The following is a 16,975-nucleotide window of genomic DNA, read 5'->3' as shown; positions in this document are numbered from 1 at the left end:
CTGAATATTCCAATTTGTATTTTTTGATTTTTAAAAACAAAAAAGACAGAGAAAGAAATGGTGTAAATTAAGTACATATTTGGTAAGATGCTGAGCTTCCTCCAGAGAATAGTGCCATGCTGACTAGGACAGGAGGAGGCCAGTTCTGCCTTTGGTTAGACCCTGACCTACTGTCTCTGCACTGCATCAAAGGACTAGAAATGAGGCATGAAATCGTGGTTGTACTGAACTGCAAAGCAGACTTCTAAGTTTTACCATTAATGTCAGAGGAACTAAAGTTTCATCTCTGTCTCTGCTGCTCTGCCTCAGACTCTGCCTACAGATGCACAAAGACAAGCTGTTGCCAGCATAGATACATTTTGCTGTGATAGTACCTCAGTATCCCTATATAACTAAGCTGTTCCCTGGCTTAAGAACAGCGAATGATGAGGCCTTACTTCTGCAGAAGTTTTGAGTTTTCTTCTGAGAGGAAATGACATTGCCTGGCCTCTCTGAAAATTTAACTTACTTTAGCAAAAGAGATGTTGCTGCTTTAGCTGGGAATGTGCAATTGCTCCCATATGTGTTAGGAAAACACTCACTGCCAGGATTGGGATATCATTCGGTTGTTACAAATCTGGAATGATTTTCCACAAAACCCCATGCTTTCCAGTTCCAGTTGGAAGCTGTGACGTACATTAAAACTATACAGCCACTTGTTGCCAGATATGGCAAACCCCAGTTCTGGGCTCATTAGGCACCTCTTGGTAAATCTTCGCTTTATAAGCACAAATTATTCTTCCCTGTTTAATACACTTGTCCTTTGAGACTACACCTCCCGAAGTTTGTTTCCATTTTAATTGTGTATATTATTTGCAATAAGGCTGTAAAAGATATTTTATACTCAGCTTCACTTAGCTAGATGCAGTATTCAAAAGTAGCGTGTTATTTATCAGGAGAAACAGACTGCCTCCCTGAGAAGGACTCTTCTGTGGATTTGGTTTGGGCTTTCTAGTCAGGAACCTTGTGTCCTGATATAGTAGCATAGGATGGGTTGTGCTTCGTTACGATTCACAACTTGTTGTGTGATTAAAACACGCTGCTAGGTACGAGAGTGTCTCCTTTGTGCATTCCCTTCTTGTAACATAAAATTAATATATGCCTCTGCTTCACATGAAGTGATGCATTCAGGCAGTCCCCACATTCCTTTTACTTTGTATTGATTATTCCATGAGTTCGTGCAAATTTACTGCTGTGAGAAGCTGCTCCTATCTATGGCAAGATAAAAAATACAGTTATGTTAGTAGACCATACAGGAGTGTTGGGTTATTTTTCATTTGCCTAACAAAGAATTGAACAAAATTACTTACTGTCTAACCCAGCAACAACTTAAGCTATGAATAAGACTGCTCACTTGAGTAGTCCTGTGGATTACTCAGATTTCTTGAAGTATACTTGCATAAATCTTCATGCAGCAGTGACCTAAACATGAATGTCTTGAGATGTCTTGATTGTATTAGTTATTGTACAATGTTTGATTTGCCCATTTTGTTTTTTAAGGTATCAGTATATATAAGAACATATACTTTACTGTTTGAAATTGTAAATTGTTTTTGTGTTTCCAATATAGAAGTGGAAATATAAAATTCAAATGGATCAAAATGTTGTGTTCTTTTTCTAAAGTTAATTTTTATTTTGAGTAGATGATCCCTTCCATTTAAACTAGAGCATTTTTATTTTAAATGGTTTTGATGGAAATATTTCAATGCATTTTAAAGGCTACATGACAATAACACAAGCAGTGGTGGATCACTGATTAGAAACTTATTTAAAAAATTGTCACATAAACTAATTAACCTGATTTTAAAAATCCGTAACTATTACAAGTGATTAGTTAAATTTACTGTGTGTGTTAGTGCATGTCCATAGAAAAGAGGAAACATTTCTAGTTTTACTTTGGTGAGGTGCATGTGTTAATTTTCAGAAGAAAGAGGATTAAGTACAAACCTTTTGTGTCTCCAGCTTCACAGGTCTTAAACATCGTCTGTGAAATTGCTGAGAGGTATTCATGAGACAGGGGCTGCAAGCCACAGGACTCCTCTGGACGAATTCGAGAACCACAGTCCTGAATTAAAATGAAATCTGTGAAAATGACAGCACTGCACCCATCCCTATGACTTTGAAATCTTCTTCAAGGACATTTAAAGAGGAAAAAGTTATTTGGGGTTGGTTCTGCAATTCATTCATTTTTTGTTCTTCAATATATACTTGTAATATGAAATTTAGAATCCTTTTTCCATTCAGATAGTGTTTTTTTGTAATAAATTATCCCAATCCACAGCAAATGCACAAGATACTACATTTGCTAAAGATGTAAGAAAATTTATTAAGGCAAATATATATAACATTCATGTAATGTCATGTTGTCTCTACTTATTGTACAATCTCTGCCTATTTGCCCTTAGCAATTTTGTATGCAGATCTGCTGTCATATGGAATACATTTCTGTGATGAAATGCCCCAAATTAGTTTCAGGAGATACAGGTGCATAAAGGAAAAGAGAAAGAAAAAAGAAAAATTTCAAGGGGAAAATGTTTGAGCTAGTAGAATGGTTACAAAAACTTATTAGGGGTACTGAAGGGAAGGATTTAATATAACTATAAATATAATCTTCTTGTGGGTCTTCATTTGAGATGTAATCCATAGTAAACCTCAGACACTACCATAAGGGTAACATAAATAATGGACATATTTATGTTTAAAAACATTCACCTTTTAATTAATTTTCTTCATAGAAAAGAATCTGACTTTTTTTCATGTTCTAGTTAGAGTTGACTAAGACCCACAATTAACACAGAAATATTTTATCTATGTTTATGCTTGGATACAGAAAGATGGACTGTTATTGAATCCACACAATGTAGTAAAGAACTAGAGATAGCTAATGCAATGGCATACACTGTAAACACTTCCTAAGGAGCCGACTTTCTCATGTTTTAATAATTTCTGATAAATTTTATAGGCATTAGCAGAAACATATATCAGAATTAATTAATGCCAGATGTCTGAAAAATTAACAGTAACAACCTGGAATACCAATCAACTAATTTGAAATTAAATGTCGTAAAATTTGCAAGTGAAAAGTGTTACTGGCTTTTAGAAAACTTAAACATTATTCTATATGGAAGGACAGAAACATATATGAGAATTAATTAATGCCAGATGCCTAAAATTTAGCAGTAACAACCTGGAATAGCAATCAACCAATTTGAAATTAAATGTCTTAAAATTTGCAAGTGAAAAGTGTTATTGGCCTTTAGAAACTTAAACATTATTCTATACGGAAGGCCAGAGGTGCCGCCAGCTCCCCAAAATTTCAGACAAAATATCCAGGTAAATAGTGATTCCTTAGCGTAAGTTTTAGTACATGTGGGCTGTTACATTTTAAGTAACGGGTTATATCAACTTTGTACCTTACAGCTATAATGTTCAAGCATCCACTGACATGATATAAATGGCATCACAGCATTTGTCATTGTGACATTTGGTAACTCTTTTGGTAATTTTAGATATCTACAGTATATATGGCTGCATGAGTTGCTCATTCTAGTTTTCCTTTATCATTTCCGCAGAGAAATAGCATTCCTAGGACACATTTTTAATCTGTTTTAGGTGTGCACATCAGGACAAAATGAATCACATCCTAAAAATGCCTTTCTCCCTCAACTGTAGCAAGAGTTTAGAACAATTCAGAGGCACATATCTACGTCAGTTCAGATGAATATCTCTTCAAATTACTTTGTAAAAATATTCATTCTCCATACTGCATCACCCAAACTGATGCTATTGCCAGTTGTTTCATCAGGAGATAAGAGCATTTTGGGGTCAGTGTTAGCTTACGAAAAAGTGTCTACTATCTCATATTTCACTGCCTCACCCTCATTTCTGTATTGCGATAAGCTCACCAGAACACAATGAGGGTTTTTTTCACCAAAACCAAAAAGCTATAAAACTGGCATTTAAAATAGTGAGAAAGATCATTTTATGACAAAGAAGAAAATATGAAAATTTAACCATGGCAATTGTTACTTAATGTGCTTTTACTTTTAAATATTGTACAAAAAATGCAGTTGTGGCACTTTCTGGCTAAACGGAATATTAGTCATGATAATGTTCAATAATTCAAAATTTGCCTTTTTAAAGAATTACATATGCTTAGTACTACTAAATAGTTACAAACAAACTACACAAATGGAAACACACTTTTACTGGAGTGTATTCATTTCAAGAAGGAGTATTCCTGAAACCAAAAAGAATAATAAAACTTAACTTCTCCACAAAGAAAAAAATATTTCATTGGTCTTTTCTTCATTGAAGTATGCTGATTTATATTTTTATTTTCTAAAATTATATTTAACCTAATTTTGCAACTGTCATGTAATATCATTCACTGTTTCCATGAAATTATGCTACATCTAGGATGCTATGCCTAAACTGGACCAATCAGCAAATGACAATTATGTCCTAATATTCTAATAAAGGTGAATCTTGACATTTAGTAGGATATGTGCCACTGATATAGATGGAGGTATGAATGTATCCTGGAATTTAGTAAATACTGGTGGGTCTTGATTATGCAATCAAAACCCAAAGTGAAATAGTTGTCTCAATTATTCTGACCTCATTAAATTCCATGGTGGGGAAAAAAAAAAAGTTAAAAAAAAAAAATTCTTCCCACTGACTTCAAAGAGTTAAGGTAATTTTTGTGTACAAAAAGTCAGAGAAATGGTAGATATGTGTGGATTCTTTTGTACAGTTGTCCTCTGCCTAATGCTCTATAACTAGGGAAAGTTGTTAGGACAAAATGAATGGCACGGTATCTTCTAGTGCTAAACTGTGATGTTGTCCTGGAGCCTCTGGGTCTGGATATACTGTACAGCTATTTGGCAGTATTACTTCAACTAACATTAACATCAGAAAGCTCCTACCTTGCAGTAAAACAATTTGCACAGGACTTCACAAGAAAGCCTGAAATTCCTGAATGTGCTGCCATTGCTCTCAACATAGTGCCATAAAATAACTTAACAGGGATTTTCTTGTTCATACCTCTGCCCAGGGTATGTGTTTAAGCAAACAAAAATTGATTTTAATTGCATTCCTTGGACAGTATCATTAACAACAGTTTCATGTGGCTGGTTTACTACTAATCATAATCAAGATGTAGGTCAAACTACATCATCAACTCCCTTTGATGTCATCGTGTTTTCAAAGTATGTATACCATGAATTTTAAAGGACACCACTTGTGTTTAATATGTAATTCACATCTAAACCTATAGGGTCATGAGACACTGTGAATCACTGAACAAGCCTTATTTGTTTCATCTCTACTTTTGTGGGAGACCAATCCTCTACCATCATTGACATATTTAATATAATGTGCAAAATGTGGCAGCTACAGATTTACTGCGGTTCCACCAATGTACGGCAAATTAAGGGCTTTTCTAACCACTGGCAGATTTTTTTAAAGTTTTCTTCAGGTGCTGCAGTGACATGACATCCTTCTTGCATTGCCCAAAGATGAAACATCGTGTGATCTTAAGTTTGTTTACAAAAGATCACTCATAGCAAAGATGGCAGCCAGACACATGAACTGAAATGATAGCTCTAGTTCTGTGACTGTTCTCCCTGCAAACCTTCATTTTTAGAAGGCAGACATAAAAAGACCCTTGAAATGTCTGGACTAGAATCAAAAGAAAAATTCCCCTGCATTACGTACTTCAGTGCACAATTAGAATCAACTCTTTATAAGACTGATTTTGTATTTTGTTAGTAAACTTTCTTTTATGTTTACAGAAGGTTTTCTGGACGCTAGCAAATAAAAGAGGAATAAAGCTTTCCTCTGTATGTCTAGATAGCTTTCAGTCAACATCAGTTGATACTTTGAGAGTGAACATTTCTGGGGTCCATCTGCTGTGTGACAGGAGAATTCTTTCTGCTCATATCACACTAGAGTGAACTTGATTCTTCATAAAGTTTTAGCCTTTAAGAGATCACACAGATTTTTGAGCCTGCTACTTTACAGTTTTCTTAAATTCTTAATTAGGAGCTATTAATGAATATGTTATTTTGTTTATTTATAGTCTAAGTGCCTGATTTAATAATACATGATATAAAAATATAATTTGTTTAGCTCAGCTTTCAATAACCGCACCGTATTTCCTTTCAATTATATACTTATGCTTATGCATATGCATACACATATACATACATAGTTTCACTCAGGTGTACATAAATATTAAAAAAAAAATACCAGTTTCAAAATCATACAGATGTGTGAGAGAGAGAGAGAACCAAAGCATTATGAAGATGATCCACGCTTATGCAGCTAATATCATGGAATCAATGTTGTATAGATAATACCATTGTAGTTGCAGTTATGCTTCACATTAAGAGATTACCTTAACTACTAATGGATTTTTAATTGCTGTTGTACCTATTTACCACCACCACCCTAATGAAAGAATGATTACTCTGAAATTGCAGTAATTGCCTACAGACTAACCCCATAAGCTTCCACCAAACTAGAAGCAGTTAAAAGGAGAGAAGGTAAGAAGGCCATGGCTTTCCAGGGAAAAGTCATATCGAATAGGGACAAATTGTCCATCTGTGTACATTTGCACGGTCAGTGCTCCAGCAATGACAGAGCACGACATAACAAAAGTTACTTTTAGCATCTACAGCTGCTGCTACCTGTCAGCTGAAAAAGGCGTTTTAAAATAGGAAGGTAGGATTTTCAGAATTTTTCTAGAATAGCTCTACTCTGTCCATTCAAAGCTGTTGCTAAAACTATCATTTTCAGTGGAAGTAGTCTTACGTTAATGAACTGAATGCTTTAGAAACTCCCACCCAGGGTGCCTGTATCTAGGCGCTACACTCAGCTTTCTCAGTAAAAGTCCTTCTTGCATTTCTGTTAAAACCCCTGGCAATCAATTGGAATGGTGGACTCAATATTTTGAAAAAATGGTAATTTCTGCTTAGGTACACATGTCTGAAATTGCGTCCAGCCCAAATCATTGAAGATGATATCCCTACCAGACTAATAAAGGATCAGTGTACCAGAATGTTTTAAACTAAACAGCAAGAGAAATATAACTAAGCTCACAGGAATTCATTTTAGCATTGCATACAACCAACATATAGCCAAAATCCCCTGTCTTTTTAACATCCAGAACCCACACGTGTCTGGGAACTACTGGATGAGATCAACCTCATTCACTAGCTCTTGGCAAAGAAGGGAGGAGACCTCTCCATCCATCGAGCTCTGAGCCTGCAGTCCTTTGGCCAGCGCTGCCCACCAGCCGGGCAGGTCACCCAGCCACCTCTCCTAAGGCCCCGCAGTCCTGCCTCATCTTACGATGCTGCCGGGGCTGCCTTATTTCTTTTGACTCTCTGCATTTTAGACCTGAAGAAACAAAGCTTCCTGTGAAAGAAATAATTTTGAACACTTTTCTGTTGGCCTCTGTAGGCTTGCTGACTTAACTTTATTTGATCTGGTTCTATTTAAGCTAACCCGTTTCTCAAGAAATCCTTTCATGTCTCTTTAGTCTATCTTTTTCTACTATTTTACAAATAACTAAAACTGGATGAAAAGTGATTAGAAATGATGCTATGGAAGGAATTCTAATAAAATTAGTCAAAGAGTGAGCTCATGAAACAGTGAAATTGTATCCTATTGCTAGGGAATAAATTGCGAGCAGATGGATTAGTTCCACTCTATCAACTTTATTAATATGGCAGTAATAAATGAAGGAACAGTTGGCATATTGACTTCTATTCAACCGTCTCCCTCTGTCCGGCTCTATTATTCAGTGACAGATGAACCTCCAAAGATTCAGAGGTTCAGGCTGGTTCAGTTCAACACCCAAATTAACTAGATTGAAGTGAAACTCATGGGTGTACAAAATAGGTCTAGAAGGCTCTCACAAGGAGAGAGGCAGTCTCCCAAGAAATTTCAGTTCACTCCCGCTTTTGGCTGGGAAACAATTACTATTATTCTTCATCAAGCACTGTCTAAGACATAGATGAAGACATTGCCTACATCAAAAGACACACAGATCCATTAAAGAGAGAATATAGGATTAATGGGTTGAGTTGATGGGGTGATGTATCCGTGTGTTGCAGCTATGTTTTAAAGGAAGCTGCCACCACTGTGTTTTGAAAGGAACCTAATGTGTTCCATCTGCAAAAATGGGATAGCATTTCCCGAATGACCCCAAAGGCACTGTCACAAAAAACACATTAAAAGACTATGAGATGCTCAGTTCCACATGGATCTGGTAGGGGCCATAAAAACACTTTAGGAAAGGAGTCTGGGCACTTGCAGGGTTGGAACATGCAGCGCACAGACATCAGCAGGAGACTGGGAATGGTATGAAAAGCTGCGATACTGGCCATATTGTCAAGGCATGGTGGAGACATCAGAGAATAGTTTGAAATGTGGACAAAGTGCAGCCGTCAGTCTCAATGGCTTTCAAGTTCTTACTAGTGCTATTCATGTTGCTGCTATAATTCTTATTATTTTGTCTTAAGAATACAAGCATACCATGAATTGCAGGATTTTTCTCTCAATCACAAACTTCTGCACAGAAAATTTTCTTGGGATTAATATTACATGCTTTAACCAGTGACAGAAGAATGTCATATCTACACAATATCTTTACTATCTGCTAAAAAGCTTTTGAAAATCCCAGTAGGTGCCTCTCGTAAAGACAACTGCCTCAAAGCGCATACAGATTATATGGACAAATAAATTTTATCCTGACACTAGAGCAGATGCAAAGTGGTTTCCTCTGCATTGAGAATGCTAACCTCATAGGAAGCTATGAAACTGTTTGAGAAATAAGGACAACTTATAAAGAAAAAATATTGCAAGTTTCATACTACTATTTTTATATCTTTTATGTGTGTGGAGAATACAAAAGAATCCTTTCAATCTATAAAGGACTTTGATTCAATTCAATTTTACATCATGTTTAATACTACACATGATGTCAGGCAGATGCTCTATCTGCCTTCCTGCTCCCAAATAGTCAGTAGTTCAAAGTTCTGCATTTGTGAACCACAGAACAAAAATATTAACATGAGGGCTATGAAGCATGACTCTAAATCTAGCAGAGACTTGTGAATTATGATTCTGAACAGCTCAGAGATGCAGCAGGATTAGTTGAAGACAGCTAAAAGTGAAATCCAGCTCCATTAAGAAAAAAATATTGCAAACGTAAATTTTGGAAAATATTTCAAACTGTACCTAAAGATAATTACAGCTTTTTTTTTTTTTTTCAATATTTGAAGCTAACATCAATATTTGAACCTAACATCTGTATGGATTTTTCAACTGCTTTCTTAGCAAACATGTTTTCCTAATGCAACTAATGATATTTTTCCCAAGCAGTAACAGTGACGATTTCCAGCTTGTATGCTTTATAAACTAAAAACACAAAGCAAGAAAAGAAGGAATGAAAAGAATGTAGTGTTTCTTCCTCCCTCAAAATGAAGATAAAATGGGAACAAGGAATAGCAGATAAAGAGACACATTTTGCTATTTTAGGTTCTAGTCATTTTTTAGTTTAAAAAGTGAGACCTGGAGACTTTAAGAGCTGCATCAGTTTTGGATTCCCACTTAGTCCTCCTCTTTCCCCCTGTCTTTTCCCAGGGCAAGCTCTGAATGTGAATTGACTTGAATTTTGCCAAATGCACTATCTGAAAATGGGGGATAGCTTGAGAAAACCATGTCCTTTGACAGTGCAAGAAGTAAATGTTTTGTGTGATAACCAAAGGAATTATTAGGTATTTATGGTTGTCTCTCAATAAAGTGCTGATGTGGCCCTGACTGTTTTCCGTGGTAATTAGGTAAAAAACGTACTATATTAGCTGGGAAATTCCACAGCCTTGTGGATATTTTTAAGGAACATTCTTTTCTACTCTCCCATGCTCAGGATATATGACATTCACAGTTCTCATTGCAGAGAGATCTATATTCTACACCTTCCTATGTGCAAGAAGCACTTTAGCTCTAGCCTTGTCCCTTTGATTTTAGACTAAGACCTTTGTATCACAGCCACAACAAACATAGCGGAACTTCTCAGACTGAACAGCTATCACTACATCCAGAGAGTATGAAATGCTATGAGAGAAAGGATGAGTTGAAAAGCATTACTGTTCATTCATGAATTCTGAAATTGAAACACTCTGACAATGAATGCAATGCATTGAAAAAACAGATGTTAGCCAAGGACTCGGTCCAGTGAGCTATACATCTGCTAAAGCTACTGTTAAAGCGGCTTTTCACAAGCAAGCAAGGCTTGCAGATTTGAACACAGTGTTTCAGGGTGTACTGTACCAAAAGTACTTCCTTCTCAGTTTTAGCACAAAATCCGGCAGACCTTGCAAGAACATCTACTAACTTTACTTAGGGCTTATGGCATACTGAGGTTAAGATTCCAAGGAAAGATTTAGGATGTTTTGGGTCCAGTTCACAACTCTGCCTCTTATCTTCTGTATCACCTTGGGCAGATGACTTGGAGCTCCATCCAACACTACTCACACCTGTAATGTATCATCTCAAGACCCTCACTCAGTTGCCACCATCCTAAGTGCCTAAGTCTCTTCTAGTGGGCACAGGCAAAACCACCCACCGCTCAGCAGAGCTATGTTGGCCAGCCCCTTTAACCCTAACAGGGTTCAAAAATCCCTTTGGCAACAGTGCTTGACCAGATAGGTGTTCTCAGGACATGCCACTGAGACGGTGCGGTGCACAAAGCATTAACTGGTATTTCCCTGGTAGAACATTTCCCTGTGATATAGCAAATACAGTTTAAAGTTACTGTTTTAACTGATTTGCAGCAGACAATTCAGGTTAGGCTCCCAATGTCTTCCTTGCAGTCAGTGGGCTATCGGCTATTCCGGGCAGTTCTGTCTCAGTCTCTCCCAACAAAGCTGTCTGCATTTGCTTTGTGCATACAACTAAATACAGACTTGTAAAGAGCCTTGAACCTGCTCCGCCCATGGGCTAGATCTCTGCAAAGAAGGTAGGGTGAAACTGGATGGAGGGAGCACCACCAGGCTCCCTGTTAACTGTTATGTGAAAAAGGACGGACTGAAGTGGGTACTTAGCTCCCTGAGAGAGCACGTGGCAATTCAAAGTGGAGGACAGGCTCTCCTGTAACCCAAGACTGGATGTGTAACTCCCAAAGAGAGGTACACTTCAGATACATTCCTTTCCGTATGATTTTGTGTGGGGCAATATATCTGACTCCCTAATCACTGTGCTGGCTTGTGTAGAATCCTATTTTTACAAGCTGAACTCTTCTATTTCAAATTTAAAGAAGGGTTGTACTCAGACACTTTTGTGTGTGTGCTTTCTTCCCCTGGTTGTATCAGGTGCTCTACTAAAAAAAAATATTAAACTTTTCTCTGCAAGCTTTACTTCACTAACACTCCCTACACAGTGAATAAGGAGTCTAGTTACACTTCTTGGACATGGTGCGTTTCCCTAGGCCTCAGGATGCTTAAATCTCTTTCTTCCTAACTGATTGCCCTGGATTCTCCTGCACATCCCCTGAACACCAAAAAAGGAATGTAATACTGATTTTTTTTTAGCAAAATGTTCACGATGAATAGCAAGCTGGTGACTGCCAAACAGAATGCAAAAGAACTAAGTTCTGCAAGTCCAGTTCAATAGGCACAATGATTTTGCTTTCTTTTTCCCATTAAAAAAAAAAAAAAAAAAAAAAAAAAAGGAACATCGGGATTTCCTTTCTTAGTCTAAATTGAGTTTAAATTGGCCCAAAGGATTGGAAAGGTATTAGTGAGCCATGGATGGACTGACAGCAAGATTTCAAGGGTTTTGTTATCTTGGGAAAGCAGACTAAAACAAAGCTAAGGAAATAATAAATAAATAGACTAAATATATTTGTTAAAAAAGCCAGAAAGCTTATTACTTTATTTATGTTCTGTTGGCTGCAGGATGAATTAAAATGGTTTTTGTTTAAGGAATTAGTACACACACTGTTTTATACAGAAATCGTTGTCCGTGGTGTACTAGGTTTTGGAATACACATCAGAGCCAAGCATGGTTTGGGGAACACTGAGGAAGCCACTAATGCAGGCTCAGAAACACCCCGTAGAAGACTTCTGAAACTGTTTTCCCAGACAATGCCAAAAAACCCAGCAAGTTCCTGCCTTTCATGTAAAGACAGAGTTTACATATGTGTGGAGGCTTCACTCTAATGGAAAGCACGCTTGTATCTGGTGGACAACAGGAGGTATTTCCCTTTGCATATTTAGAGTCTGCACTGATGCACATGTCTGAAGAGCCCGAGCCCACAGTCAGCTTCATGCAACCATGCGCTTTGATGTTGGCTGTCTTTCATGGTGTCCCAGGGAACACACAGGGCCAGATCCTGAGAGCAGTTGTGCTGGAACACCCGAGTTGTTCAAGTCAACTCCCAGGAGCCGAACATCCTCTTCTTCAAAAAAGCAATACCCCTGGCGAAAGGACCTATGCTTGCTCTCCAGTGAGAGTGGCACAGATGGTTTGTCTGTTCAATACTCAATCTGCACCAAAAAATATCACACAGGTATAGACAGTCAGAAGGACACAGGGGTGTGCCATTGGGCCAGCCCTGAGCCTGGGGATGTCCATTTTGTGGAAGGCCACCTCAGTGACTACTGCTCCGCACCTGAAAGGTGCTGAGAAGAAAAGAGGCATGTGAAATAGATGTGCGTTGGCTGCAAAGCCCCCATTCTGGGCCGGGATGATCCCCAACACCTTGCGCTTTCCCAGCAGCTCAGTGGGAGGCAGGACACAGTGGCTGGTAGCCCCACAAGCAGTAGCCTGAGTCTTCTGTATTTGGCTCTGGTTTTAAAGTGGCCTTCAATGAAGGGTCCATCTCTGATAAAGGGTGCATGTCTGAGGATTTTCTGGCCAAATATCAGACCATTCTCTTATTAAGACATGAGGCTGTTTGATTAAGTGAATCAAGAGACAGGTTCAAAGATCTTGAGAGGGTATATTTGTAGAAAGAGTGCATTTACAGAAATCTTTCTAAATGTAACCAGCAAATATTTTATGAAAAATCTATTACCGATGTAAAGTTTAGACCCTTGTTGCATACACAAAGAAATGTAAGGGCTAAAACTAAGAATGTGTAAATGACACTAGAGAAAGCCTCTGTGCAAATGTCCAGGACAGATGGACAGTGCATGGATAGGTCTCCATTCCACACTATCCATAAGTCAAATCGAAGCTACTTGTATTCAGAAGGTGCTGTATAAGTCTACAGTAGTGCAGAAGGGAAGACCATGACTTTTGTTCTATATGTATGAAAGAGAGTGAGAGAATGCGAAGAGTTAAGAAGTGGTGTGGTTTTTTTCTCCTTTCTTCCTCTTCAGTTAAAAGTTTCAGTAAAAATACAATACTTAAAAGGAAATCAGTCAACATCATTCGAGATTAAAGTTTCTTGGACAATGCACACAATGAAGACTGTATCAAAACAGAAAAGATAAATGTATTTATAGACAGTATCTGGTTATCATTTATACTTCCCTTTTATCACACTGTGGGTTACCATGAAAAGAACGAAGTAATGAAGGACTGATTTGCCTTTGAAAATCAATACATATTTTGTTCAAAAGAACCTTTGAGTTAGGATATTTTCCTTGCTGTCTAATAGCTATGTCCAGCACTAAATTTTACATATCCCCAGATACTCATTTAATATACACAGCTGGGAGACAGGAGTAAGACAGGCAAATTTGTTTTCCTAGAACACCTACAAATCTGGCCATGTAGTAATTTATTTTCTAACCTATAATCAGGTCAAAATTGACTCTAATGAATTTGCAGCATGCTTACTGCTATAGTCACAGAAGTGAATTTCACGGATTTTTTATTAATCATGATCTTTTTCAAAAGATACTGATTAAAGGTTTGCCTTCTGGTGCATAGCAGACTGAAAATGCAGTCTCCTTATAGCTTGATGGCTTACTGAGCAGCAGACTGCATGCAGGTAGCTTTCACACATGGACAGAAACAGATTGCATGCAGTTAGTGCCAAATGAGCAGACTGAAGTCAGAATTCGCCCCGCTTTCTCCAACAGCCTGCTTGCAGTAATTTACTACTGCACGTCCTTTCCATTCAGCTAAAGTCATCAAGCAGCCACTAGTTGAACAAGGCCCCACTCACAAAAACCGACTAATTACTTCTGAAAACTGAATAATGTGCTTAGTGACGATGTTTATTCTACTGCACAAGGCATGATAAGTGATGCTCGGCTGAAGCCTTGCTTTGGTCAATACTGAGATCACATTAGCACAGAGATGGAGCACAGTGGGAACAGAAAAAAAAAAAAAAACACTTAAAAATCGAAATTTAGGCTCCCTCAACAATGTATTAAGGCAGTTAATTACAGTTTGTTAATCACCTAAGTTCCCCTGACCTACACACAGTTTTATACAGCAATTTACTCTCCCTAAGACAGACATCTGGTAGATTTATGTGATTCACTTCAGGTCTGGGGAGCAATGGGGAGGCAGATAATGCACCTGGTGCAGCACTATGAACATAACTGAATTGAAGTGACTCAGGCTGGTCCCCCCAAATGTCAGAAACACGTTAACTACTGCTTTTCTTGCATGCACCAAGGTTACACTTGGATCTGGGCAATGTTTCAGGCCCAGGCGGTGACCCAACCTACAGTCGTCAAGGTTCAGCACTTCAAAGAAATAACTCTGTATAGAGCTAAGGACTCCTCCACCTTTTGTATGTATTTTGAGTCAGCCTATGAGGTGTTTTGTGTTTAACTTTCTTGTGTCCGCTAATAAAATGAATTGCTGTAAATTCAGGTTTCTGGAGATGTAGAACAAGTTTTTTCCTTCAGTGAAGTAGGCACGGATACATTCACATCCCACAGCAAACCCTCCCACATTATAACTCACACTGTTTTTCTGACTGATAGGATTATTTGATTACAGGCAATGCCCCCTGAGCAGCTCTAAAAACCATGGACTGAATATTATCTTATTGTTTCAATATTTTTCCCTAGACAGATGAACAACCTTGCTGATGGATTGCTCTTGGTCTGCCCATACTCCTAGTCGTTAACCAGCTATTTTTCATCTTCCTACTCTTCCTCGGTAAGATACTGGTTATCTTACAACAGGAATTTTACTCAGAGTGTTTGCCCAGCAGTAACTCAGCAAAACTCCTACAAATCTTGAACCAAACACACAGTGCAGATTCCCTCCAGGGCGAGCTCTTTTCCGTGTGGCAAAGGGCTGCCAGAACTTACTGTGGTCTCTGAGACCCTGGCCTTGCGGCAGGCTTGGCTGTTGCAAAAAATGAAAATACTTCCAGTTCGAATCAGACTTAAAGGATGTTCTACAGATAAAAGGACTGAGATAACGGAAGGGATCTATCCCAGCATACCATTATATACTGTATACTGTAATCTATATTAGATACATGACAGTAATTCAACAAAGGTTAAATTAAGTATTAGTGCAAGGTTGTCATCTTGCTTTTACTTCTTTTTAATTCCCTCCTTCCACATCCTTTCTACAGCCTTTTTATCATTTGACAACATCAGAGACTGTATAAACTTTACAGGCTTTTTTTACAGAAATACCCAGATGTGGAGTAATCTTGCTGTGCTGATTATACCACACTGATCTTTACCCTTCAGCTGCCAATACCCCTTTTGCTCATAAAAATGGCAGTCCTGCATGACTGAATCAGGGGAGGATACTTCTAGAAAAATATTCATGTTCCATAACTTCTTATTTCTTTTCAATTATTTTTCCATATTACCAACATGGGAAAGAGAGAAAGAAAGCTTGAAGGAACGTCAGAAAGGGGAAAGAAAAAAGAGAAGGATATGGATTAAATGAACAGTAAATTATTTTCTTAAGGCACATGGCTGTCTAGATGTGCCATGTTATGACAACTGAATAGAATTGCTTAAATAATTGTTTGCAATTGCTAAAAAATACTTGGAAATACTCTGAAATGCCTCTATTTTGCAATATTAAACCTGCCTTCTGTTGTGTTGAAAGAATAACATAGGAAGAGACACCTCAAGATCAGCTGCTAGTCTGAACGCACTGCATCACGATTTTTATAGAGCGAACTGAAAAGAAAACATGTAGAAGATGAACTTTAACTTACCATTTTGCACTGCAAAATGTCCATACAAAGACTGATCTTAACAGACCACCACACAGAGATTATGGTGATTAAATAACCTCCTTCTGCTAGGTTGATGAACTTTGGTGTCTAGCGTACTTGGGAATGAAAAGGTATGCAGGTCCAACAAATGACCTCAACGCAGCTATGAAAACCCAGACACACAGAGGCTCCAAATGGCCTTCACATTGCCAAGTTCAATGGCTTGGGGATGATTCTGCTTTCTCCTGGTAAAACAGTATAAACCCCTTCAGTGTATCAGAGTGCAAAAGCGAAGCTTCATGTCACTGAGACTCGGATGTGCCGTAAGGTGTTGCTTGTAAAGTAAAAGCTGTCTCAGTCCTCTTCTGCCTTTCTCACCCTCCAGTAACTGACTGAAGTTGTGAAGTTCACTCTGAGTTAAAGCCAAACGAAAGAGGTGCTATCATTATTTATGAGTGCTGGTGGTCCACTGGCAGCGTGCCGTTCATAACCAGTTTTTACAAGAAGTTGGACATTTCCCAAGATATTTTTTTCCTCTCTTCTGATTGACCTCAGCGGCAGCTGTTGAGTGCAATTATTTCAAAGGTCCACAAGGCTAATGAGTACCTCTCCACAGCAAATACAGTGAGTTCCAAAAGTAATCTCTATCCCTTCACAATGCTTAATAGTGAATGCCTCAAATGCCAGGAGCTAACGTAAGGTGTAAGTTCCTTGAATATTGATTTTCGTACCCTACCAGATACAGCTCACATACAGAAGTTTTTTCCA

General features: G+C 38.0%; 1 protein-coding gene across 1 annotated transcript in view; it reads right to left on the bottom strand.

The window, feature by feature from the left end:
* The window catches only part of CPED1 (cadherin-like and PC-esterase domain containing 1), a 108,573-nt gene that overhangs the window by 23,462 nt on the left and 68,136 nt on the right, over window positions 1-16,975 (bottom strand). The window contains 1 exon segment of the mRNA XM_009708254.1: window positions 1,987-2,104. Coding sequence (XP_009706556.1) covers window positions 1,987-2,104 — 118 coding nt within the window.

Source organism: Cariama cristata, unplaced genomic scaffold, assembly GCF_000690535.1.
Source record: "Cariama cristata isolate BGI_N322 unplaced genomic scaffold, ASM69053v1 scaffold3969, whole genome shotgun sequence".
Taxonomy (NCBI): domain Eukaryota; kingdom Metazoa; phylum Chordata; class Aves; order Cariamiformes; family Cariamidae; genus Cariama; species Cariama cristata.
Note: the sequence above shows the minus strand (reverse complement) of the source record. Positions and strands in the feature narration are given on the sequence as shown.